We start from the raw sequence: 27,164 nt of genomic DNA on the forward strand, positions 1-27,164 counted from the left end.
GACGCGCTCCCTCATTGGCTCTCTCGCCGCTCGCGCCTAACGCGGCGGGGGGCGTCGCGTGACCGGGAGGGGGCAGCGCGGGAGGGGGAAAGGAGGATCCCGGTGTCCGGCGGCTCCCGGCGATGCGGTGGCGGCTCCTGTGGCTGCTCAGCGCCGCCGCCGCCGGCTGCTGCTGGGCCCTCGCCGCGGGCAAGACGCTGCGGGGCGGCTTCGCCAGCGCCGCCGCCCGCCGGGAGCCGTGGCGGCCCGTGGCGCACTTCCAGTTCCACGGTGGGTGCCCCGAGGGCAGGAGAGCGGGGCAGCGGCGGCTGTGCCGTCCTGGAACGGGGCCGCGGGGAAGGGGGCGGCTCTCAAGAGCCGTTGGGGTGCGGGGGGACCGGTGGCGGCCGGAGGAGCCGCGGGGTGGGGAGCGGAGTCAGCCCTGCTGCTCTGCGTCCTTCCCTACTTCTCTCCCTCGCACTCTCCCTCTTTTCCTCCTTCTCTCTGCTCCTCTGCCGGGACGTGCAACAGGTCTCATCCGCTGTCCGGGCAGCGCCGCAGCGGGGCCGAGGGTCCCGGTCAGCCGCAGGACGTGGCCGGAGCGCGGCGGGGCGGCCCCGGGCGCAGCAGTTGGCAGCGGCCCCTCCCGCGCTGTGGCTCTCGGAGGGGAGCAGAGCAGCGCTGTGCCTCCCTTCGTGCCCCCAGCCCGTGCGGGCACTCCCGGCCGGCTGTCCCGGAGGGCAGAGGCGCTCCCACTGCGACACGCATCGCTCCTTCCCTCTTGGAACTCCCCCAAATGGCAGCGGTGCTTCACGTCGCTGTGCCCCGTCGCTGTGTGGTCTTGGTGACGCCGCGCATCAGGATGTAAAATTCTCACCTGGTTATTCCCAATGGCTTTTCTTTCCCGTGTTAAAAACTCCTTGTTAGTCATAATTTCTGAATGTTAGTCAGTATTTACTTAGTAGTAATTCCTAACTACTATCCTGCTGAAAGAAAGCCCTAGTAGTGGCCCGCTGTGCTTGCTAGAGAAGTTTTACTTTACAGAAAGAGATGTGTGTAACCATGGCAAGAGCCATGTCCAGCCAGGCTATGCTGGGCAACCTGCTTTTCCTGTGTGCTCAGCATTTCCGTAGCTTAGGCTGTTTTTCTTTCCCATTGAGCTTCGTGGCAGAACAGTTCTGCAGATGCTTCAAAATCTAACGGGAAGCAGGAGAACATGGCATAAGCAAAACAGAGTAGGAGCTTGAGCTTCCTGTACTGAATGAGGAATGATAGATAGGGTGGAGATAGCTTATGAAGCGACTTGAAAGCAGTAATTAGCACTGTCCTAGAAGTTAACTGTACGAGTGCTCTAAATAGATCTGAAGGAAAACAGTGCACTTTTTAAATCTGAGAAAAGACTGTCAAAATTGAAGATGAGTGGTGTAGGTGTTCAGATATAATTGTATAAAGTGATGTAGCGTATTTGCAGAGAAGTACTTCTCTTCCTGCATGAATACCAACAACTATTTTGGGTCTTAGTGAAGCTTTCTTTAGAACTTTCTGTTAATATTTCAAAATCTTAGCTAAACTGTACTTCATATAACATTTTACTGACTTTTCTTCTCTAGTAAATTCTACCTGTTAATTTAGGATACTCCTAGGTGAAAGATGTTTATGGCAATATATGAAACAAATTATGAAAACAAGTCTGAGGGTTGTGGAATTACTCAGGCAAGGTAAATTTTGTCAAATGAGCTAGTTCTAAAAGGACTAAAATATTTCTGTGTGTCAAGAGGCAGCCTATAGTGTTAGGACAAGAGGGAATGGTTTCAGACTGAAAAAGTAGGTTTAGATTAGATATTAGGAAAAAAATATTTATGGTGAGGATGGTGAAACACTGGAACAGATCGCCTGGAGTTGTTGTGGATGCCCCATCCCTGGAAGTTTTTAAAGACAGGCTGGATGGGGCTTTGTGCAACCTGGTCTAGTGGAAAGTGTCCCTGTCCACAGCAGGGGGGTTGGAAACTAAGTAGTCTTTCAAGTCCATTCCAACCCAGGCCATTCTGCCATTCTACAGGTAGACTGATACATTAGAGAACACTTGTGAAGTTTGATTTTCTTTGCATCAATCTGTCATCTGTAATTAAGTATTTTAGCTCTAATCCATTGTGAAAGTCCATTTGTATAAGTTCTTCTGGTGTTAGACTTAAGAGCTGCCCTGTCATGCTCATAGTCATGCCACAGAGATCATAAAATACTAGACTTTGAACAAGGTATTGAGACTATTGAGGGACTGTCTTTAACTTGAAAGCAATAAAATTTGGGGTGGGAGGGAGGAAGGGAAAAAACATTATCTGGAAGTCTGTTTTAAAACGGGGGGGGGGGGGGGGGGAGGGAAGGCTGTTTGTAGTAGAGAAGGTTAATGACACTTATGCTGTAGTTAAGGTTTGTTTAAGTACCATCATAGACAATTCACTGATTTCTTAGTGAGGGACAAGGAAATTGTTTCTGAAAGACCATAAATACTTCTAGCACAAAGTAGTGTTAAAAAATTAAGGATAATATGAAGGTGTATTGCAGCTAAGTAAAAGAAAAATCTGCCACTCTGTTTGTTTGTAACTGACATCAAGACAGAATAGTTGATTTTGTTTTTTAACTATTAAGGTGACCATGCTGTTCTGTGTGTCAGAATCAAGAATGTAGCAGTAGCTGTGGCAAAAGCAGCTAGACTTCACCTCTTTCAAGCACAGGAATGGCAGAAGCTGGAGAACAGTGTCCAAGATCACAGCTGTACAGAGAAGTTCTCTAAAGCTCAGCTGACAAGTGAGTTACTGGGGTTTTTTATCCTTGCAGTGTTACTGTGTATTTAGAACTCTGTTAAGTTATCTGTGTTTAGAATATTCATTTCAGTGAATTTGGGCTTTGCATCAACTAGGACTTTGGTCTTCTACAATTAAAAATACTACAAGGAAATAAAATTTCTTTCTTTGGATCACTTCTGAAGAATTTGTTTGCAAGTTATGATTTAATGTGCTGCTGGAAAATGAAACTCATGACAAACAATGGCTTTAGTGGAAACAGACAGACTTTATGACTGGTTCCAATTCATGCTTTCACATGTTCACAACTCAGAAAAGGTACATACTTGGCTGAAGTTTTCATGTAGTCATTCAGTACAGAGAATTTTTTGTTTTTTTAGCTCTGCTTGGAATAAATGTCTTTCTTTTTGTTTGTTTTTTATTTTAATTTCAAATTTTCAATAAAATAGATTATCTTGGGTATGAGAGAGAATTTACAAAGAATACCCTTGTGCTAAGAAACTGAAGAACTAAAGAATCTGAATGCTTGGGACAGTCAGATGTTTGACTTGTTTGAGTTGTGACTTGCTTGAGTTTGAATTGTGACTTTCATTGCAGTGGAATGAAAAACAAACTAGAGGCAAAGTGATGGAACCTGCTGCAGTTGCTTCTAAACTTCTGAAGCAAATGCTTGTAAGGTGGGAGTGTGTAGCCCAAGTACAAAGTAAAAGGGTAATTTTGTACATGTAAACTTTCTCTTTCACTACCTCATGGTAAGTCTTTATTCCCTGCAAAAATTAATCTGCATCATGTTACCTTACTTTATAACTTTACAATATTATAACTTAATGCTATTTCACCCTTTACTTTTATAACTTGATATTTGTTACTGAATCTCACGTTCAGCTGTTTTTAATGTTTGAGCTAAGAGTTATACCAGTATAGAATACGTAGATTGTCTTTTTGCCTCTTGTTTACAAAGAAACGTTTCTTACTTGTCAGGAGGCTCCCATTCTCCAGTTCCATGGAAATGGCATTTTTCAAAGTGGAGAAAACGAAAATAAAATTATATTTTCATGATAGCATGAATCTGTCATGATTCAATGTTCAAAACATGCAAGAAAATTTTTAATACAGTATTAAAGATGAGCTAATCAGGATAAAACTTAACTTGAGTATCCATCTAAATGTGAAAGAACAGTAAAACACTGAACCATTGAGTTATATAACGAGAAGATAAGCAGACTGAAATAATAATTTTTGCACCATTTGTTTATCATAATGGTATTTTAAGCATAAATTTTCTTCTAATAATTAAGTTAGTGTTAGACACTTCATTCAAGTGTATTTAAAAGAGAAGCTGTAGTCACTTAAAATACATTTATTTTGTGCAGTCAGAATCCCAAGAGTTAGAGATTGATCATGTAACATTTGGCATAATGAAACCTTACACGGATGTCACTTGTAGGGATGTGGTTTCCTTATACTTCATCAGAGCTGGACAAAAGTGCTGCTGGAATAACTGGCATTTGGTCTGTTGTTCCTGGCTTGTCCCAGCAGTGTACTCACTGTTTTCTGCTCTGTTTGGAGTTGTATGACCACAGGGTGAGTTGGATTTCTTTGCTGATCTAGGGCAAAATTAGTTGCTTTTCTACTTCTGAGTCAGCTTACAGATTTGAGAGGGAACTGATTAAATACACTCTGTGTAATCCCTTACTCTTGGAACAAATAACAGTGTGAAAACTCAGCTGAGAGGTGACATGGGGAATAAAGCCACTTCTGTCAGCCACAGTTTGCCTTTCATTTGGATCAAGCACCATATGCAACTGGTTTGTGTGTTGTCCAAGTCTGTACTTCATGACAGTTGCTGCAAGGACACACTACAATTCTTCCTGGATTCAAGTGTTGCTCAGTTCATACCTTAAGAGAACAGAAAATAACTTCTTGCAATTGAAACACATTTATTGGAATTCCATTGAAGTTTTTTACAGGTAGGCTTCAAGTTAGAAACTCGTTCTAAATTTTGTCTACAAAATACTTAGGGAAAATGAGGTTGCATGTTTGCAGCTCTTATTTCGAAAGGCCTTTCACCAAAAAAACCCATATTTTGTGGATTTTTTAATTAAATTTTTCTTCATCCTTAGCCATTGTCATCTTTATCTATTAAGGTGAATTATACTGTTATTCCTGCAGAGAAATAGAGCTGATTAGCACTCAGGTTCAGTAGCCTGTGTGACAGTGCTTTTGTTTCTTGCAGTTTCAGCCAAACATAGAGAGCCACAAGTTTCATTTGCATCAAGAGGTTGTTTTGAAGAGACTCTGCTTGGTTAACTGTTGTTTTTAGGCAAAAATAGTGGTAAGATAGCAAGAAGATGAAACATGAGTATCTTATGTAGTCATTTTTAAATGTAATCTGATTTGAAATGTGCAGTTTGATTACACAATGGTTTCAGACCTCAACTGTCAATTGAAATTCAGTATGTTTCAGTTTAGGAAAGATCCTGTGAAATAATACTGATTTACACCTTTAAAGCCTGCATGGTGGTGTTTACTGAGCTCACATGCAGCTGTTCCTGTTTGGTGCTCTAAATCTTTGAAAGCAAAGTCAAATAAATTTCACAAAGGTATTTTTCATGCTGCAGAAGTACCTGATTGGTGGTACAGAAGAGCTAATCCTGTCAATACAGAACTAGAGGATGGAAAATGCTAAGCAAAGGATATAGTTTGCACTTTCTGGCTTCTAGAAGGAGGGAGCCCTCCCAGCAGAGCTGAAAGGTGGGATGCAGTGTCCTCACCAACGCTTGTTCACACCTACTTGAAACAAAAGCTGAAGTTGGAGGTCTGGTCTCTGGTGTTATGGATAGCTTTCAAAACTCAGTATGTTTTCTACTGTGTGTGGTTTATAACCTGTATATGATGCTGTGGATTTAAGTTTTATCTTCATTCGAACATGTGTTTTCTAAAACCAAGCTAGTCAAGTATTTACTCCTATTTTTGTTTTTTGTGCTTTCTTCCAAAGTGACTGTGAACCACACAGAGCAAAATCTGACAGTGTCCCAGATTCCTTATCCGGAAACATGGTATGTGTTTTATGTAGACAAGTTTACCTGCGAAGAGAATTATTCTGAATCCGAGGATATTCAGTTTGAAATGGTCTTACTAAACCCAGATGCAGAAGGGAATCCATTAGATCACTTTAGCGCAGGGGAATCTGGTAAGATTTTTTTTCTTAAAATTAGATTTGTAAGTTAAGGATCTGATTACTCAAATCAGTACTTACTGTGCTTGGAAGAGTATGGGGAACGGATAGCAGAGCCTTTTATATTTCGTATTCTGGTTTTGTACAAAGAGTAAACTTGAGTTCATTTTCTGTCATCACAGAAAAATCTTTTCCTTTCCCCAGACTGACTTTCCAAAACTTGCCTAACTGGAAGCGTAGATGCACAAGGAAAGTCAGTGTTAAAATCCTTGCTGATAGGTATTTTGAACATGTTGAAATTGTAATCTTCCACTTGAATGTAAACTTAATACCTGATTTTAATTAATTAGTGAAATTCCTTAAATGTGTGAAACTTGATTCTGTGCAACAAGAGTACATGCACGGTAAACCTTTTTGCCAGTACAATTTCATTTCAGTGTTTAGATCTTTATAAGTGTCTTAGTCACAGACTGTATATTAGCTTTGTCAGGCTTGATTTTGTTATAATTAAGAAATATAATTTTAAATCTTTAAGTATCCAAAGAAAAACTCAAGACAGCAGCTAAAGAAATGCCTACATAAAATTGTCCAAATGCTTTGGACAATCCAGCCTAATGTATTCTTGGTTGCAGTGAGTAGCATCACTGTTCTGGGAGGCCTCGTCAGCATGTCACTCACCTGGGTCTGTTGTGAGGAAAGGGCTCTGTAGGCTTAGTCTGCCTACCTATACAGAATGAACCTGAATATACCAAGGATCAGCCTAATTGCTGTGCTCGGAATCAAATGCCTTGCTGTCACTCATGAGCTCATGAGACTATAGAGGAAGGAAAGTTTCTGAAAGGAAGAAAATATTCCCTGGAATATTTAGCAGAATCTGCAAGAAAGTAGCACATTAATAATCTGGATTTCAAGGCTCATAATCAGACTTAACCTCTCTCTTTAACTTCTTAAGTTCTATAAACTTGCTAGTTTTTATTTGGTGAATTTGGCCTTCAGAAGTGAATTCTAGGAAAATTTACTTACTCTCAAAGAGGAGTAATAGCAAAAGGAGTAAAGATTTTAAATTGAGGGGCAAGGCAGCTACATGGCATCACATGGCCCACTAAAGTGATGTAGAGACCTCCTACAGAGGCATCTCAGCTCTGTATTAGTTTTGTAGGAAGACTGAGCACTGGGAAGCAGAACTCTGAACAGCTTATGTGCTGAGTAAGGAGGTGTGTAAATGTACTACATGTATGTATTTAGATCTAACAAGTAGGAAGAAAGGTGAGCTGTACTTGCCATGTCTTTCAGAGTTGCAGAAGAGCACTTCAGTTAATTCAGAAATAAAACCTGCATTGTTGCCATGAATCCTGAAGCTCTGCGCACTGGTCTACTTTCAAAGAGCGGTGGAGCATTTCATCTCTGTCTTTCTCTTTTTAAATATCATTTAATGCATCTCTGGGAAATAATCTTGGCCATTTTTCCATAGAAAATTAGAATGAGAGGGTATCAGAGAGAAGATCCAGCTTCATTTCTTGCTTATTTCGTGCAGGCAACTAAAAATTACATACTAAAAATCATTGCAGAAGGTTTTAGTTATGTCTTCCTTCACTTGAGTTACTTTAGGCTGTGGCCTGGCATAGAACATCTCAAAAATTAAATTAATAATAAGAAAAGCATGGGAAAGAATTTGAGGTTGTCACCTTGTGATTAAGACATTTACCTTCAGAGATGAGGGGGCGTGACTTCTGATCCCTGGCAAATAGTCTTATTTTATATGGTAGGGTCTTCTACGTAAGACATTGTGTCATTGGAATCCAGGGTTTCTAAAGGCAGCTGAACAGGTAGCATTTTGAAGAGCTTTGAAGTAAGATATTTCATGTGATATTTTACTTTGTCTGTCAGCTAGGTTCCTTGAAAGTCAGGAAGCTTATAGAGGACAGGTTGAAAATTGTATTTTTTATAGTGGGTTTTCAGTGCAGCTTTCTCCTAACCCGTTTTGGTCTCAAACCAATAATCTACACTCTGTCTATGGTTGGAAGGAGTGTTCTATCATAAATGCTTAGTGTTTGTTAAAAGCTAGTTGATTTTCCTAAAGAATTTTCCAAGGGTTCTCACTCATCATGGTGAGAAATAACTTCTACTTATGCAGTTGTTGCCAACTTCAGTGGGTATCTTTTGAAGCAGAAAGATTTGATCTATACCAAATACTTTTGTCATTGATAAATCATGCTCGTGTATTGGTGTACAAGAGAAGCAGAGTGGCCGGGAATTTTTAATCCTTTTCATTACCTTATGCTCTTTTCCTCCCATTTTCCTGTGTGTATGTCCAAAATGCTTCATTTCAGTCACAGAAGCTATAATGCTAGCTACTATTCAGAAGTCATCCAGTTCTAATGTTTTTCAGCTCAGATACTGAAATGTGTATACTTGCTCTTTCCAGTCTCTGGGTGGAGCTGGCTGGGAGCTTTTACCAGTTATTTTGCTGCTGGAGAAAAAGATTTTTTAAGAATCTGATTCTATGGGCACCACTAAATTTCAAGGAAGGTTGGAGAATAAAAAGAAGTTTTCTATGAAAAGTGTTTGTTTACCTGTTTTTGCTTATATCTCACTAGCTTTGACCCTTTGGGAGCAAACAACCCCAACTGGGTTGCAAAGCTTACTGACAATAGAAAAGATTTCCAGGATCCAGGTCTTAAGGGAAGCATTTTACCAGACTACTGCCAGACTGAAAATTAGAGGACTTCTGTAATAATCTAAAAAAAATTTGGGGACTTTTTTTTTTTTAAGACAAGTGCAAAAAATGCATGCTAAGAACAAATTACTGTTTTCTGTGCTACTTTTCTTTATCTCTGAGTTTTCAGACTTGATCAGCTGTGCTTCTTAAGCTGCTTTATGTGGAGGAAGGGTGACACCCAGTGGTTAAAAAGATTAAATAGAAGTCTGTTTGGGGTTTCTCTCACCTCAGATTGTGCCTTTACGGAATCAAACAAACAAGCAAAAAGAGCTAAAAATGAGTCCTTTGTTAAATATATTACTTACTGATCACATGAGCTGCAATTGTTTTGTGTGTATCAAGAAACTATGCACTTTATACTAGTCTGGTAATTTCATCAGATCAAATAATAATCAGTTCTTTGATAAAATTCACCAATTTTCTTGGATAAAATTGACTAGGGTTTAGACCTTTTATGTGTACTAACACTTTTGGGTAACAGTTGTTAAGTATTTTCCCATGATTGTATTAAAAAAAACCCACTGGGGTGTTTTTTTGTTGTTTTTTTTTTTTTTTAGTTATTTGCTCACAATAGCAAATTTCGTTGTAAAACTAAGCTGTATTTCTTTTTTTTTTTTCTTCCCACAGGATTACATGAATTCTTTTTCCTGCTTGTCCTAGCATACTTCATAACTGCCTGCATATATGCACAATCCCTGTGGCAAACAATTAGGAAGCGTGGACCTATGCATGGTGTATTAAAGGTGTTGACAATTGCATTACTGTTGCAGGCTGGTTCAGCATTTGCCAACTACCTGCATTTCTCAAGGTACCTTTGATGCTTTTCTGCTTTCAGTCTTTAGACTTGAAGAACAATGTGTTGTAAAGATCAGTGCATGATTTGCCTGGGAGAGATTGTGGCAAAATACAGGACTGACTTTTGAACTACATCATTACCAAAATGTACTTGTGAGAGAAAAAACTCATTTAAGATACACCCACTTAAAAATAAATTTTTTTTGTTCTTTTTTTCAGCTATTCTAGAGATGGGATAGGAGCTCCTTTTATGGGAAGTCTGGCAGAATGTGAGTCCGTCCCCTGTTTCTTACATATTCCTACCTATGAATCTGTATAATACACTAGCAAATGCTGTTGCTGGACTATTCTATGGTATTGGATCACATAGTTTGATTTTCAGTATAAAATACTAAAAATTGCTCCTCCAGAAAAAAAATGTTTTATGTGTTTACAATAACTGTAATTTAACTTACATATCCGTGATATTGTTTAGGATGTTTCAAAGGATTTTTTTGTCTCTAGATTCCTTGCTACGAACACTTACAGACATGAATATCACCTGAGTAGGTCTTTCAATACATTGAAGAGTTTTGTGGAGTTAGATCTAGAAAGGCAAGCTTTTTAGGAAACTTAATCATATTTTATAGAATTTGTCATTTCACTGACAAATTTAGCAATTATTAAATGGAAAAGTATTTTACAGCACAAATTTTATGATTAGCATGATGCAAAAAATGCTTATGTGAAGGTTTGATGCTAATAAAGCATTTTTCTCCATTCTGTATAGATATTCCAAGTTCTCACTGGAACTAAATTCCTGTAGCATACCGTTCCAAAATGTACTAACTTAATCTTGTCCCATTCTTCATTCTCCATTCTTGTTGGATCGTTTGGGGTTTTTTTCCCTGCAGTTCACCTTTGGAGAACTGGGGGTTCATTCCAAGGAAATACATTTCCTTTTGACTGGTTTGAAGCACCCCAAGAAAGTAGCACTGCAGTAGTGTGATAGTGTTGGGGAGTAATAGGTTATACAGAGAAGTATTTCCCTTTGTAGAGTTCATTTAGAAGGCTGCAGTTGGAATTATCAGCCTCTTGATGGCACCTGGCACCACAATAATTGCCTCTTTCTTGTTTTAACCATTTGAGCTGGCAGCTCCTTGCAGCCACTCCAGCAACTGTGTAATTAAACATTCCTTCTCATCTCATGAAATTAAATAAAATGGAGAATATGGAGGTAGTTATAACTCCACCCCAGTGTTAACTATCCAGCCAGAACTTCAGAGAGAATAGCTTCATGTCAGATCTTTTTTTGTATATGTGTTGTAGTCAAAAAGCCCGCTTCTATTTATATAAGATTATAATTAATATTATTTTTGAATCAGTAGCTGAATTTCTTAAATTCAGCTAGAAATGTTTTTACTTCCTTACTGTCTCTGAAGTTGGTGGTTTCCAAAACAGCAAGAGAGCAGAAATATGGAAAGCTTCAGTGGCAGTTCTGTAGAATGGCTGATGGCAAGTAGTATAGTTTGAAGGGCAATGATACCATTTTTCCTATATGGTAGTAGAAATCTGAGTGAAAAATAAATGTTAAAATTTCTATTAATTGCAGTGTGGCCAGAATATCTTCCTAAAAACCCGTTCAGATGCCATCTCAAGCAATTATTCTTTTCATAGTATGATTTATATCACGTATAAATAGCTGATCCTCAGTCTAATTAACCACCTAACCCAATAGCATAAATCACACAAATAATGCTGGCACTCAAAAGCATTGCAAATACTGTCCTTTTAACTTTTGGTAAAGATAAAATGTGAAGAGTCAAAGACCATTATGGTGTCTGTTAAATAGTCAAAAAAGGTGAATTGTGATAAAATCAGACAATTGGTATCAGCTCAGTAACGTGACTTTACACTGACCTTGAATATTGTGAGATTACAATGATCTTTAAAATTTTTTTCACCATTTTTTTTTTTTCTAGCAAAATGTATAGGATGTCAAAGATTAAAGCTGGTTGTGGATTTTTGTCTTACACGAATTTATGTGGGAATCCACTTGAATTGTTACCACACTGAAGCAGAGCAGTAGCTATATCCATGATATGATGGAGAGATGATGTCTGGCTATAGTAGGGTAGCTTATCTTAAGGAATGACAGAAAAGAAAATGCTCCCTAGAACACGCAGAATTATTCAGTCATTTTTCTAGTTTAGATTTGTGACACTAGTTTGGCATGACTTTGTTCATGTAAAAATTATTTTTCTAGTGGGTACTGTCTCTCAATAAGATAGCATTGATTGGAAAATAACTCCATGATCATTTTTTTGCCCCAAATCAGGGCTGGTTGATTTTATTAAAGAATTACCAATTTTGTATTTAGTAAAAGGTCTTGACAGATCTTAAACAGTGATGGTGTCTTAATACATTAAGAAGCATTTAAGCATGTAAACTCTGCGAATACCAAGCATATCCCAGGAAGTACGTTCTGAAGTCTGATTTATGCTCTTTATTTTGATAGTATTGCTAAATGTCAGGGAAATACTGTACATTATCTTCTTTTGATACACTTCCCTTGTATCCATATTAATTTCTGTACAGTGGCAACATTTCCTGTGCCAATATTTTTAGTAAATGTGATGTTTATCTTTTTCAATACAGTCCAGTTGTATAAAAGTAGGGCTTTGCTTTTTTCGTGACAGCAATATTATTCTTGTACCTGATAGTGTAAGTGAAAATTACAAATAAAGAACAAATTTAATTGAACTAAAACATTAATGAAGCAAAAAAAGAAAGCATTGCTGTGTGTAGTGCCCGATCTCTCTCTAGTTTCTGAACCAAATTTACAATATAGATATTGTAAGAATGTATTTTTCTTTTACATCTCTGCTATGCCAGTACAATGAGTCAGATCCCAACACCAACTTTAAAATTGTTCATTAAGTCAAAAACTTAACAGGTCTAAAGCTAACAATCACCCAGAAAGAAATCTTCAGAAATCTTCTTCTTCTTTTTCTACAGTCAGTAGTGCTGCAGCAAGCCTACAAATAAAGGCTTTAATATATCCTAGCTTAAAGTTTTCTTTATTCTGATGCAGCTTTAAACACAAGTTTGAGACACTGATTAAGAATGTACCTTTATGGAGTATGTGTTAATTGTTCCCAAACAGAGGCAAAAATGGACATAGCAAAATGAGGTAAAGGTACTTTGCATTTAATAAAATGAAATACAGACAAGTTGTTGATCTAAATGAAGTTTGCGTTAGAGTTATTCATTATATTTTCCCCTTTAAGTATCTCGGAGTGGAATTTGTCCTAAATATTTGTGCTTTCTTCTGGAAGCTACTACATCCTCAAGACAAAGTGCAGTTAATTCAAAGTACAATGTAACTATCTGATTTTTGAACAAAAGTTCTTCAGAGTGAAGGAAGGAATTCATTTCATCATGTTGCATATTTGCACTAAGATTAACATACATATGATTTTAGTTCTTTAGCATTTATAAGTCTATTTATGCAGATGGACTCCTGAGCCCAGACTACTCTGACACAAGAGTGGGATTTGGAAAGACATGGCACTGTGCCCATGTTCTTGCAGATCTGCAACATAACTGCAGGAAAGCTGATAGTGATCTGTTTGGTCACTGAAAACTCGACAAAATAGCTACATTTTCTGGCAAAGCAACCTCATCTAATCTATCTCATCAAAATTAAAAGGTGATACAGAGGCATAAGCATCCATCGTTCATTTGCGGGTATATAGAACATTTCTCTTTGATATAGGAAAAATCCAAAACTTTATTTTTGTTGTAATTTTATTCATTTTTCTTTTGTTTTCAATAGTGTGTGACATAATCTCACAGATACAAATGCTGTACTTATTGTTGAGTCTGTGTATGGGTTGGACAATAGGCAGAATGAAGAAATCTCATGGCAGACCTCTTCAGTGGGATTCCAGTCCAGCGTCTACCGGCATTGCTGTAGTAGTTGTTGTTACACAGGTTTGTATTTCATATTCATTCTTACACTGAAGTATACAGCTGCTATTAAGTATGACAGAACTGTGAACCAAATAATTTCAATATTTTAATTTTATGAGGGAGGGAGGGAGTATCAAGACTGGAAAAAAGCCCACAGCATAATGTGCACCCAGTATGTCTAATAGGTAACACCACCTTCTCTTTACTTTAACAATTTAAGATGTAGCTCCACAGTATGTTTTTGTCTAGCAGTAAAACCACTTAAGAAGTTCCCACAGTTTCCCAAACTCCTGCTTGTGCCAATTGTTTGTAGCATTGTACTGTGAACCAGATTAGTGGAATAACCTAAGCTGAAAAAGAAAAGTAAAAAAAAAAAAATTTTGCACTGTCATTTTATTGATCTGATTTGTAATGTGGTCCTGTAAATAGCTGTAATCAGTACAGCTGAGGCATTGTGAACTACATTATGCAGGTTGACAACCAGCAGTATGAGAGGGAAGACAACAAAAGCTGCTGTGACAAAGTCTTTGTCATGAAAACACGGAAATCATCAGTGCCCTCCTTTTGGAAGCATTCAAATAGAACATCTAATGGTCCTTTCAATCAATATAAGGAAGGGAATTCTTGAAAGGTTCATGTGCAGGGTTGGTCTTGCAAATATACAAATGGTCTGACACATAATTTCATTCAAATATTTTCCATTAGTATAAATTAGAAAGTTAAGTAAACCAGTAACTTAAAAGTAAATTGTAATGGAAATCATTCAACCCTGGTGGTGCCTTTTGTAAACAAATTTTTTTAAATCACATCATAAAGACGAGAATCTGAAAACCATTGAGAAAGAGAAGAGCAGGGAGAAACTGGAGACAGTAATGAGGAAGAGATTATACTGAAGATTTTTGTGCCATTTGGGTAGTATCTGTAATTAGTGCTGCTTCTAAACTAAATAAGTGGACTTTTAGAACATTAAGAATAGCTGGGAGCTGGTGTTTCTTGCTAATTAAGAATATAAACCCAAGGCTGTTAAGGTCAATGGGACTGTTGAAATTTAAAGATGGGTGTCAAAGTAAGGTGGAATGAACCTATCCAGCACCAGAAATTTTACATGCTGGTAGTAAAGAAGACTTCTAAAGTATTTAATTTCATTCATGCCTCTGCACTTGTGCATATGTATGGGTACGTTAGTACTCTGTTGCTTGAGACTGGAAACTTTTTCATTGTTGTTTCCCTTTACTATACATAGAAAAGACAGCATAATCAGCTTGATCTTATTTTGGTTGTTACTTATGGTAAAAGTGGGGCAGGCATCATATATGTGAGCTGCTTCCCCAAAGACTGGTTCATTAGATATCTTCTGGCTCTTGGAGCAGCACTGGAGCTGCTATGTGCATTAGCACATAGTTGTTTGTCTTACTTTTCACCAGTAAGGCACAGCTCTACCACATCTCCATGTACCGTTGGGAGTGTCAGGTTCAGCAGGAGTCTTGTAGGAACACAGTCTGGATATTGGAATATGCCATTGCCTAAGTAGTTTTGCACTTCCATATCAGTGTCTACTGTCTCCATCAAAATTTCCCTCACACCAAGAGTATCCCTTCTGGAGAGGATATTTTCCATCTCATGGTTCAGTACGTACAAAATACACCTTCTGTCAGATTTGTTCTCCTGATTACAGAGTGCCGCTGTTGGGCTTGGGGAAACAGGATTTAGCTAGTTTTTCACTGGTCTGTCTAGATTGACATGGATGTTTGACCTGCTATAAAGACTCAATGGGCCCTTTTAATGGCTAAAAACATAGAATAACCTCCTTCCTGTTCTGATCATTCCCAGAGATTGTTATGGGAGAACCAGCTTCCTGTTATGCCAGAGATGGGACACACTTCATGTGGGTAACTGGAGATGTTCTGAGGACTTGCTGTGGAGGCTGCTGGAAGCTATGTGCATTAACCTAATGCAGCAGATAGAAATTCCACCATGTTAGTTTTACTGACATTCTCCCATACCTGTCCTCATCTTCAGGAAAGTCAAGAAAATGGACAACCTGAGAAAACATGTTATTCTTCAACTTAAGTGCAGTTTTGACTAGCAAGCTATCTGAGCCTGTTTGCCTACTACTAGTTCAAATTGCTCAGCAGATTTTCAGGGGTTTTTCTCCTCTTGGTACTGATGCTATGGATTTTTTTCTTATTATTCTTTCAGAAGCACTAGCAATTTCCTGGGCTATGTTTATGTGTTGCCTTCAGTGTCGGGTGGACACAGCCTCCTAGTCAGCAAATGTCTTGTGGTCTTTGCAGCTGCAAAGAGGTAACATCTCAAAGGAGGGACAAGTCTGCCATTTAGCATCTCCCTTTGCCTTAACTTGTTCTTTATTTTAGCCACAGAATAAAAGATTCCCAGGCTGCTGTGCATTCATTAAAAATCCCACTTTCTGCTGCTGAATCACAAACCTTGTACTGAACTTTATTGATGGCAGGCCCTTCCCATCATAGACCTGAGCAGTTTCAACTTTTAAGTCTGATCAGACTGTAGGCAATGATTCTGGAAAGATAGCCGATTGCTCTGAACCTGATCAAAATGGCATAGAATCTTCCTGCATTAGACATCACCCTACACAAGGGTTCTTAGGTGTGCTCAGAATGAGCTCTGCCTCTGACCTTAGATCTAAACCATTTTTTGCTGTACTGCATTGCGTGACATCAGATAACTCAGTACTAGATATGATTGGAAACAGCTAGTTTGCCTTGCTGCTCCTTTTAATTTCCCTTTTGCTTCCCCCTTCCCCTTGCCTCTCAGGGGTGATCTGTCCCATGAGAACCTGTCTTTGCTGGAGATTGATAGGTTATCTTGGCTTGTCATAAAGTCAGTGTTGGCATCGTGAAGGGAAGGAGGAGTTCTACCATAATTGTTTTCTCATGACATAAAGGGTGTCTGGTTCTTCATATGGATGTGGAGGTTCTGCTTGTATATCTGGAACATCAGGATGATATCCATGGCCACCATTCCTCTAGTATTTGAAGAGGAAGGCCAGTACTGGACAGTGGTTGGTGTTCCCTGTGAGTCAGGATAGGTCAGGATTATATACAGGTAAAGCCAGGCATTTTGAACAGTGTATTATGTACACAAGGAGATGGTCATTCTGTTTCATCTTACGAAGAAGCAGTGACTTTAATGTTGGACATAACATAGTGTGAGTCAGCTCTATAGCTTCCTCTCTCATCCAGTTCTTTTGTCTACAGCCTAAGCACAGTTGTTCTTCTGGATAACAATTAGAATTGTGCCTCCTGATTTCTTCTCAGACCTCAAACATAATTCTGCTCGCTGCCAACAAAAGATGTCTCTGATGTCTACTTCAGCAGGTTGATGTCTGGTGTTTTTAAGTTTGTTCCTGGTATTGCAGCTAAGTGAACTGGTACTTGCTTTCTATAGTAAAGGTAAGAGGCCTTAGAGTTCCTTGACCTTGATTTCTCAAATTTTAATTATTTTTTATATTTCACAACCAAAGAGGTTTTAACTTCAACATCATGCTTGTCTGTGAAGGTTTTTCTTCATTGAAAACAGATTGTCTAGTCCGTTTTTACCTAGAAACACTTGATAGCACCGTTTTCTGTAGGATCCTGCTTTTCCCAGGTGAGTGAGAAAAGCCCCAGCTCATAGAAAGGGCAATGATACATTTACTTTGTCCAAGTTTACACTGTGTTGCACTGACAGTTCCATCTCTGCCTCTAACACCTCTGCCTTCTGCTTATTCTGGAATAATCTAATGAAGCTGAAGGAAACTGGACTTCTGTGATCTCACATTCCTGTCACCATACACAGCCTTTGATCAACTGATGTTGTGTTGTTTACACTCTTTAAAGGGCTGGTCCAGAACACACTCTGCTGTCAGACACTATTATCCTATGAGGATTTGGGCTTTGTTCTCATGATCCCTTTACTCCAGCTCTTTGTCATCTTCCCATGAAAGTAGCTTTTTTCTTTGCTGTTACTCTTGGTGTAGACTAAGGAAAATTCAGGCCTTCGTGAGCTCTGGCTTTTAAGGTAAGGTCGGTTCCAGTGATATTTTCTTCTTAGAGCAGTATCACAGTTCTGTCTCCATCAGCCTATATGGATTCCCTCTGGGTGCTTGAGTCAGGAAGATTCTATACATAAGTTCAGGGAGCCTTTTATTTTCTCAAGCAGAATATGTACAATCCAGGGAAGTTAAATATTTTGACTGTTCCCAAATGTAAGTATCAAAAGGGAAAATGCTCACAAAACTGCAGTGATTCTGTAAGTGGTAGAACCATTGTTCGTTGTCTGAGCATGTTCTAACCAGACTGAAATAACTTCTGTGATAGGAATTCATCGATTTCATGCCAAAACTAGTGCTGTAGACACAACGTTACCAAACACTTTGCAATATCTCAGGTATTCGGGAGCAGTTTAGTCTTACTTCAGTCTTACTCTTTGACAGAATTCTCAGTCAAGTATCTTGATCATTTGAAGATGTTTGCTTGAAATCACTCTCTTTCTGATCATTATGGTGAGAACATTCGAAGCCTGTTGGTCAGATTGTGTGCTAGTAGTCAGTGATGTTGAAAACACTCATGCTTTACGTCTGTCCCTCTCCCATCCTTCCATTTTCCATCCACGTAGTTGAGGAGTGACTGAAGTGAGAGCAGCTGTGAAATGACAGGGCTGTGTCCCCCTTAGGTAAGGGAGGGGGAAAGCAGGAGAGTACTCTGAGGATATTCTAAGCACAAATTATTCTAATACTCAACTGATGAGACTCAAGGCCACCCACCTTTGGAAGGCACAGGTGGATTACACCTTTTTTTAAAAAGTTAATATTAGGAACCTTTTTGTCTTTATGTAGTGAGAAAGCCTTTGAATGTGTTCAGAAAGGAATTTGACTAATTTATATTTCTAAATTGAGCTACACAATGTCTGCTTCTGAAGACCTTCAGAGCTACTTCACTCATCAAATTTGCCTACCTTTCTTTAAAAAACCTGCTTTATTAGGCACCTGAAGCCTCGGTGCAAGTTAGATATGTGCAGTAGGTGGACTGAATTCCAGTGTATATTCAAATTCTAAAATTCCATTCAGCTGCTACATGATGCTCCGAGAGTCTAAACTTTCTAAATTAGAATACACAATGTTACCATTCCCAAAGTCCTGAAAAGGTGTTCTTCAGCAATACCCATTTTTTTTATGCAACTGGTTGGCATCTTCTTTGCAACTAAAACTCAGAAACTAGGTGTTTGTTAGTCTGTTTTTCCTTGGAGAATATCAGTATTATTTCTCACAGTGCTCCCAGAAAATTGGATTCCACAGCAGATGGATACAATGCTGGGAGTTAAGAAGGGGGTTACTATCTTTTATGTAGTTATCTGTTGGCTTGAGTGCTCGGCCAGATGTTGGAATGGCATTTGGAGCCTGTGACACTCCCTTTCCTAGACCCTAGGAGGTTTCTGAGCCAGGTGTTTGCAAAGTCAGGCTCGCTCACCGTTTCTGACCTAGCTGATGCTGAATTCTTTTCTCCACAATGGCACAGCTTCAATAGAAGGGGTGGAAAGTGGCCCACCCAAGAGCACCCTATAGCCTGGCAGTTGTAGCGCTCTCCAAGGAGGTGGGAGATGTGAATTGGATATCCTTTAGGCAAAGAAGGGAATTGTGGGAGATCCAAGTTCAACCTGGGTGAATGCTTGAGCCTTAAGGCTATTGTATAAAAGGGGCAGCAGCACCACCCTTTTACTTCCCCATCTTTGAAAAGAAAAGTGAATCCTGTTAGGATTTTGAAAGAAAAGGCGTAGTCGCCTGCCTTTGAAACAAGCTTTACAGGTTGTGGATCACAAGTGAAAGGAGACACCTCCCTGTAGCTCTGTGAAATCATTTCAGTGGTCTTCCTGCAGAGTAGGACGAGTGTGCAGGTGATCATTTCACATTTTTTTCGAAGGTGCTACATTCCCTCTATCCAAATTAGAGGAAACTTTAACTTGTCAAGCTTTCTAAAAGTTACAGAATCCAAGAAGTGCAACTCTGTTCCTGACAGTTGGAGTAATAGGTCACAGCAAAAAGCATTTCAGGCTAGGGTTTGTTGGGTTTTTTTGCTTAGCATGGCAGTCCCTAACAAGTAGATTGGAGCATTACCAGATAACTTAATCTGTGATGGGAAGGTTAGTTGAAAGTTAATGTAAGCTGGTTTACTCTAAGTGCACTTTGCTGTTGTTCTTTTTCAGAGCTTCTTGTTAATTTGGGAGCAGTTTGAAGATACAAATCACCACAGCTACCATTCGCACCATGGCTTGGCGAGCGGGCTGCTCATTGGCCTCAGAGTCTGCCTAGCTCTGTCCCTGGCTGCCGGGCTGTACCAGATTATCACAGTGGAGAGAAGCACACTGAAAAGGGAGTTCTACATCACCTTTGCCAAAGTATGGGTTACATCAATCAAACTGATCCCTTGGTCTGTAAATATAATCGTGGCATGCAGTTGACTGAAGCACTAAACTCTTTCCCTCCATAAGAAAGTGTCTGACTTGATTACATTGCACCCTGTCATCATACTCTGAAGTAGGCATTTTAATTTGACAAGGAGTATAGAGCTTTTTAAAACAGAAATCCCACCTTTCATTGTGTGGTTTTCGTTATGTTGATTGAAAATTAAACAATGGGTTCATAAAATAGACAGAAATGTAAATGTAGTTCCTGTAACTGTCATCTCTTTCTTCTAAGCTGGCATGTAGTCATTTTACAACTTACACTCATCTTCTTTTTTAGGCCTGCATTCTCTGGTTTCTGTGCCACCCATGTCTTGCAACCATTGCTGTAATATTCAGAGAATATCAAAGAGAAAAGGTATGTACAGGCAAGATAAAAGAGATGAAATTTGAATAGTAGTTGTTCTTCATGTTTAATGTTTGTTAGCAAACTCATGCTCTTAGGCTGTTAATCCTATGACCCCAAAGCAACTTGAAAAGTCTTAGTCACACAGCTCTCATTGATGCTAATGTGAGTCATATTTTACAAAGGCATACAGGGCTCAAATCATCTAAGGGTAATCATTTCTAGGTTAAGGGAGGGAGAGGGGGAGATTGTTAAGTCAAAGGAAAATGTGGAGGGGGTGTTTTGTTTTATTGTTTGCTTGTTTGCTTTTAATTAAAAACACCTTGGAGATTCTTTTAACAAAGGGCGTAGAAAGATAAATCAATGGATTTTTTTTGCTGTTTGCTTTTTAGTCTTCATCCTTTAAAACCTTTATGTGGCTAAATAGGTCAGGGAACCTGTAGCTGAACTGTATTCTTTAGATCAAGAAGTCTGTCCAAATACGTTGTTTGGTTTATAAGCTCTAAACAGTTAAAAACAAAGGTGGACTCACTGAGTTTCTCGGTTGCTTAAACTTATTGGGAACTGGAGAACTCTGTGTGCGTAGCCTGCCATGTTCAGATGAAGTGCACCACTGTTCTCAGGTGATTGACTACCTCATTCCAGCATAGGGTTTGCTTCTTTTCTTTATGCTTATAACCATCTGGGCATTTGTATGCAAATATATTCAGAAAATGAGCTTTTATTTGTGTAGAGGATATGTAAGGGAAAGGAAAAGGTTTTATTAATATAAATAATAAATTAAATTCTGTGTTTGATTAAAAAAAAAAAAAAGGAAATCTAAGCAGAAAAACATTGATTCTTCTTGAGTTACTAATGAAGAGACTTTTTGTTTTGCTTGATGAAAACATCCTCAGGGCAGGAGGACAGTCTCCAGAGATATCAGTAAAGAAGTATTTTTGCAGTATTTTGAGCTTACTAAAGGAAGACTACAATTGCTCTGCTCTTGCATTTGAGCAACTTTAACCATTATGTGCAGTGCAGTTCCTACACTATGATAATTCAGCTGTATTTACTTCTTCAAATGCACCTCAATACAATAAAATGCACAATCAATAAATACCATACTTATTTAAGAAAATACACATTTTAAAGGATTGCCTGCACATAAAACTGCAGACTTGTGCTTTCTTAGAAACAAGTTACACCTTTAGGCATTTGATAAACACAGCCTTACACAGCTTTTGCAGATTAAAAGACTTGAACTGAAAGAGATCTGGCTAAGTGAGATTGATAAATCACTATCCTCAGCTCCATGATGTGCAAAGTGTTTCCAAGCTCTCTTCCCCACCCCCCCCCCCCCCCCAACTCTGTTTGTTGTAAGAATAGAATATCTAAACATCACCTCTGCTTGTGAAACTGCATGGGTGGTGAATTGCAAGTCTGAAATTCCCCAGAACGGAGACTGCCAGAAGGGTTATGTGACTTGCCCAGGGCTAACTACTGATTTAAAAACACCCAGGTGTGAGAGTCTGATTCCTGGACTTAAAATGCACGTTCAAATCTTTTGTAACTGCAGCAGTGTTAAACGGTTTAAAGTTAAACCTCGAGCACTCATGCCAATAGAAATTTATTGTGGCTTGCTTAGTGAGAGAGTTTTTTTCACTTGCTATTTCTTTCTCTCTCTTTTTTTGTCTCTAGATTATTACCATAGGTGTTATCCTCTGTCAGTGCATCTCCATGGTTATCCTCTACAGACTTTTTCTGTCTCATAGTCTATATTGGGAAGTATCTTCACTGTCATCAGTGACATTGCCACTAACAATATCCTCTGGACATAAAAATCGACATCACTTCTGAGATGTTTAGGAAGAATACATTACGTAATAAATGTGCAATAATTACTTGAATATGCAGGTATTTTTGTCACAAGTGTATGATACATTAGTTTCACTGGAAAACTGAGTGATAATATCAAAGCACTTCACAGACCTTTGGTCTGACAAGATTCCTAGATTAATGTGTTAAAAATATTGTGGAGTTGAATACTGAAGAGTATTGAAGAATATTGAAGAGTTTTATAGATACTGTTTAACAAGTGGTGCTGAGTTGTATCACAGAAGAGTACAATGAATCTTTTCTCTCCCATTCACGGACACCAAAAATGCCATTACTTTGTGTCAGTACTAGGTTTGAAGGTCTTATAAAATGGAGTTCCTAAAACATCTACGTGCTCAAACAAGTTTAAAATAAGCCAGTTGTGAAATTGGTGTGATGCATAACGATGAGTAAAAGGGTTTTTTTTTTTATTTTCATGCTTTAGAGAAAATGCATTTTATATATCAGTGTAAAAGATGGGGAAAGAAAGGAGGGAGAATCATCTAGAAAACATTTGTAAAATGTTCACAACTGACTGCAAGAAACTTTCCTTTATCAGGGGTGTAAAAGAAAAGCCTTTTTTTGCATCTAATGTTCATACTGGTTAAATTCCTAATGGGAATGTAAATAAGGTTTATGTCTTCCCTTTTTTAAAAAAAAAGTAAATGTAACTAAAGATTTCATCCAGTAATCAAGGTTTTGAGGCTTGGAATACATAGCAACATAAAGGTAATTAAAACAGCAGCCTTGCATCTTTTAAAGGAGAAAAAAAAAAAAGGCAAAGAAAATGGAATGGGTGATGTGGTACTAGAATTTTAATCCTGATATAATTCATTTCTGTTACATTGAGGATTCAATCATAATTAAGCCATATACACAGATTAAATTAACAGAAGCATTTCAAATAAATGTTGGTTTCAGTCATCAACTACCCATGAATTCCTGCCCAAGGATACTTAATCAGGATTAAATTTTCTATGAATAATTGAAAAACAAAATACTCACTGGATTTGTTATAATCCATGTTGGCACTGGGTTCTAAGTAGTTGCCATCTTCCATCCATTGTAATAAAGCCATTCTACTTTGTGATGCCCTAGCATCCAGAAAGCCAGTGTAAATATATACTTTATTGAAGTGCCTATTTATAGAGTATGATTAAATCATGCTGACACTTTTTTTCTTTCATAATAAGAACATACCTCTTGCCATTGTGAGTGAAATTTTTCATTTTGGATTTAGCTTAGTTTAAACTTCATACATGTGTGTTTCTTCACAAAATTGATTTTATTTTCTAGTAAATCAATGTTTGCTTCTTCTTAAGTGTGTATTTGATTAAGTCTCTGAAAATGTGAAGACACTGGTTCTAGCTTTAAAATAGCCCTGAGTTTTCCATTTATCTTTGCCTCAGTTGTGAGCATAGTTGAAATATAAGTCTGTTCCATTTTAGTTTAGAGGCAAAACTAGATATTTGCCTTTGACTAAGGCAAAATGGCAACATGACAAAGTTGCTCATTAAATCATCTCCTTTCTTATTGTTTGTAATTCAGATCAAGAATGGCAGGTTGAGGCTGGAAAAGATGAGATATTATGATTTCACACCATCTTTAGAATGATTAAAAGATTAATTATTACATTCCTCTGATAACCACACAAAAATATTATTGGTTAAAACTTCAGTCTTTATTTCCTTGCTTATCTCTGTACTTTTCATCTTCTCAAGAAAAAAGCATCCTGGTTTTGATAAGTCTCCAATAATGTAGTAAAAGAGTTCTATCTGTCCTCATGTATGAGACTTCAAATTCACACATAAAATAGAATTTTCTGATAGACACAAGTACTGCTTTACAGTTTATGATCCATCATGATAAAAGTTTTAATCTGTACAAAAAACCTCTATGTGACTTTCAGAAGAGGCACTCCGTTTGTTTTGTTCTCCAGAAGTACTGTCTTACTTCCTGTAGTTCTTCTGACTTGATTTGGTCAGTATTATGATGCTGTTTACCTTATTTTCACTTTATAGATACACCCCACAACAAATCATCGTTCATTACTGTAAGCATGAAACATAAGGTGTTGTCTTTTACATCTTTCCCACATTGTCCCATAAGTCAGCAGGTAACATTAGTTTCTTAGTTTGGCATTGGATCCAGTTACATGGAAATGAATTTTAATTTTGCTATTAATGTACTGTAGCAATGAAGTATCACTTTCTCATGGGAAGTGGTACAAAGGGTCTCTTAGCAGATAAGCAGTGCTCACCAGTTTGGTGTTATTAAATAATAAATGCACACTGTAGCAGTGTGTCACTATGGCTGCAGTAATATTCAGTTAATTTGGTGCAGGATATCTTGGGGAAGTAGGAAATTTTCAAGTATGACTAATGGACAAAGCTTATACTTAACCTGTACTCTGTGTTGTAACTTACTGCCTCTAATCATGCCTGAGGAGTGGTTCAAGTATGTAAAAGTCTCTCTCTTCTTTCTAACTTACATGTCCTGGGAGAATAGCTGATAAGACCTTGCTTTTTTCATGCTTATCCACACTGTTACCCATTCTATCAATTTGATTTCATAACTTCATCTTGAAAAAATAGCTTCCAGCCTTCTTGCAGTTGTCCTCAATCTGTGCATCCCAACTTGAAAACTGTCCTTCTAAAATGTGCTTTCTGTTACCCCCAAAAAAAAATTCATTTTCTGTCACACACTGAGGCTTTTTTGTGCATCAGCTGGTGCTGTGCCCTACATCAGGACTGCATTAGGTGACAGTAGTGGACAGAAGCACTCCTCCAGTGCCCCCATAGCCCCAGTGTGTATGAGATATGGGTTTGTGCTTGCTGAAAGCTGCCACACACCTGGGGAATGTTCGGGGTGAGCTTCAGCAGTACCAGGCTCCCTGACACCTCCCTGCTGCATGGGGCTGAAGCAGGGTCCCCCTCAAGGCAGCATTGACCGTGGTGACCATGGTGAGCAGCACTGTTGAGGTCAGAGGACATCTCACCTGAGAGTTTCTGTGCATTGTGCAGTTCTGTTTTAAATAAAGTTGGGGTTACCGTGTCTGCTCATTCCATGGCCTGTGTGTTTCAGTGCTTGCAAAAGAGGAGTGTGTATTGACAAGACTGCAAACTGAAGTTGGTTGTGCTCTGAAGAAATCCACTTCTCTGTGTGAGAGGGCGTCACTTAACCAGCCATCACCGTTTCTGCAGATGCCAGTTTGTGTCAGCTGGTGTGATTTACTGGTTGGGAGGGAGGATCTCAGTGCAGTAGACAAAAGGGTGGGATCACCAACTCGATCTACAGGACCCACCACGAGCTCTCAGGAGGGATCTTCCTGCATTGCTCCTCGCCAGAAGTGTGGAGGCTGGAGCAGTTCTGGGGCTCATCGCAAGTCTCCTCAGCTATTCACTCCCTTTCCACATAGACTGTGTTTATTGTATATTTATTTAAAGTGTTTCAGGTAGGAAAATGAATATTTACAATTAAATATATGTAAATGGAAGTGGAAAGACTTGATTGGAAAAATACCAAGTTTCTAATACATATTACAATACTAAGACCTCCCACACAAGATAAATGTTTATAGCCAGATCTAAATGAATATTTCTTTCTGGTTCCTGTGCCAGTGGAAAGCCATGGAAGTATCAAGATCTTTTTGTTTGCATCTCAGTCCTCTACAGAACTGGAAGAATGCTTTATTTGATTTGGTTTTAGTTTATTCTGTGCAATGTCCTGCCTCTAATTGATAGAATAAATGTGTGGGGCTGGCCAACGCTGATGTTAGGCTGTACCTTTTAACTCTTTGTGTGACTATGCAACATACAAAGAGCAGGTTCTCCTTGCGGTTGTTAAACATGAAAAGAGAAACTATTGAGCTGGTTTTCAAAGGATCCTTCTTTTCTAACTGCACTGATCTGACCAGACTGTGGTTTTCCAGTGAACGCTAAGTTCCAATTCTAGTTTTCCTTAAACCATTATTTTCTACAAATCTATTTCCTGCCTTGTGAATCCTCCCTCCCACTGTGCTCCCTCTGCCCTCCCCTCTCCCCCTCTCTCATACATATGATTTTGAGTGTAATGGGTGTCATTTCTCTATCTCTCCATCTGTTCCCACGATCAACACTCACAGTCCAGCCCCTGCTTTGCATGTAGTGTGTGTGTATTCTCTTTATCCCTGGCCTGTTTTGATTTTGTGCTTTTCCTGTCTCTCCTTTGCCCTCTGTGCCATCTTTCTAGTCTTCATAGCCATCAGAGACCCGAGGGTGTGGTTTGACATTGCAGCTAATTTGGGCTGATAGCTGTTAAAAATAGTGTCCCTGTTCCCCTGGCTACACACTGCTCTCGCTTCCCTTGAACTGACACTGGCTATTGCCTCACAGTTTGAGAAATCGAGGAGTTAAACTGGTAAACAATTCAGCCTTTAGCAGCAGCCAAAGAAAAAACAATTTCGTTCTCAGTGGTTTTTGCTCAGCAAACCAGGTTCAACAAACTTCATTGAGTGCTGGTGACGCTGCTGGATGGGGTCAGAAAGGCACATTGAAGAGAGGCCAGAACCCCTTTAGAAGTCTGGCTGCAAGGTTGGTCAGTCTTTCACAAGCTGTCAGCCTTTTAATTCCTCCATCTCTTCTCTAGGTCTCCTGCATTTCTCATGCTGAGGGTTGGACTGTCCCTGCCCTCAACCACTATCTTTCAGCAGGAGTGTGTCATTAGGGTCAGAGGGGTTCCAGCAAAAGGAAAACTGTTCAGCTGCTTTAAAGTATTTTAACTTGAATTAAAGTTGTGCCTTTGCAGCCTTAAAAAGGAGTTGGGAGGTGTCATGAGCAGCCCCCATTTTAAGGAAGTATTTTTGATGAGAGGAAAACTGTGAAAACAGACACGACTGGAGTTGGTGCCGTGTTTTTCAGCAGATGGTGACACTGTAGAAGAAGACAGCCAAGGATGTCACATGGCTTTTCACAAGGTCTGCCTCTGGGTAAGGAGAGACTTAATCCGAACATCTGCAACCCAAAGAGCAAAGGTTTCCAGCAGCGGGTGCTCTGGAAGGTTGCCTTTATCTTTCAGCTG

At 39.0% G+C, this 27,164-nt stretch overlaps 1 protein-coding gene across 1 annotated transcript; it reads left to right on the forward strand.

Annotated features, from left to right (window-relative positions):
• Nucleotides 1–88: 88 nt before the first annotated feature.
• GPR180 (G protein-coupled receptor 180) lies at nt 89–25,168 on the forward strand. The gene is made up of 9 exons (XM_059839218.1): nt 89–270; nt 2,626–2,784; nt 5,779–5,973; nt 9,305–9,485; nt 9,692–9,741; nt 13,290–13,447; nt 19,646–19,837; nt 20,184–20,261; nt 21,930–25,168. Exons 1-9 carry the CDS (start codon nt 123–125, stop codon nt 22,086–22,088), a joined length of 1,320 nt encoding a protein of 439 aa, XP_059695201.1. The 5' UTR covers nt 89–122; the 3' UTR covers nt 22,089–25,168.
• The last annotated feature ends 1,996 nt before the right edge of the window (nt 25,169–27,164 follow it).

This window comes from Haemorhous mexicanus, chromosome 2, assembly GCF_027477595.1.
Source record: "Haemorhous mexicanus isolate bHaeMex1 chromosome 2, bHaeMex1.pri, whole genome shotgun sequence".
NCBI lineage: Eukaryota > Metazoa > Chordata > Aves > Passeriformes > Fringillidae > Haemorhous > Haemorhous mexicanus.

Excerpts from the sequence above, each read along its gene's own strand:
- GPR180 (XM_059839218.1), top strand. The coding sequence starts at position 123 with ATGCGGTGGCGGCTCCTGTGGCTGCTCAGCGCCGCCGCCGCCGGCTGC. Across the intron at positions 9,486-9,691 it reads AACTACCTGCATTTCTCAAG|CTATTCTAGAGATGGGATAG; the intron begins GTACCTTTGATG and ends TCTTTTTTTCAG. Across the intron at positions 20,262-21,929 it reads GAGAATATCAAAGAGAAAAG|ATTATTACCATAGGTGTTAT; the intron begins GTATGTACAGGC and ends TTTTGTCTCTAG.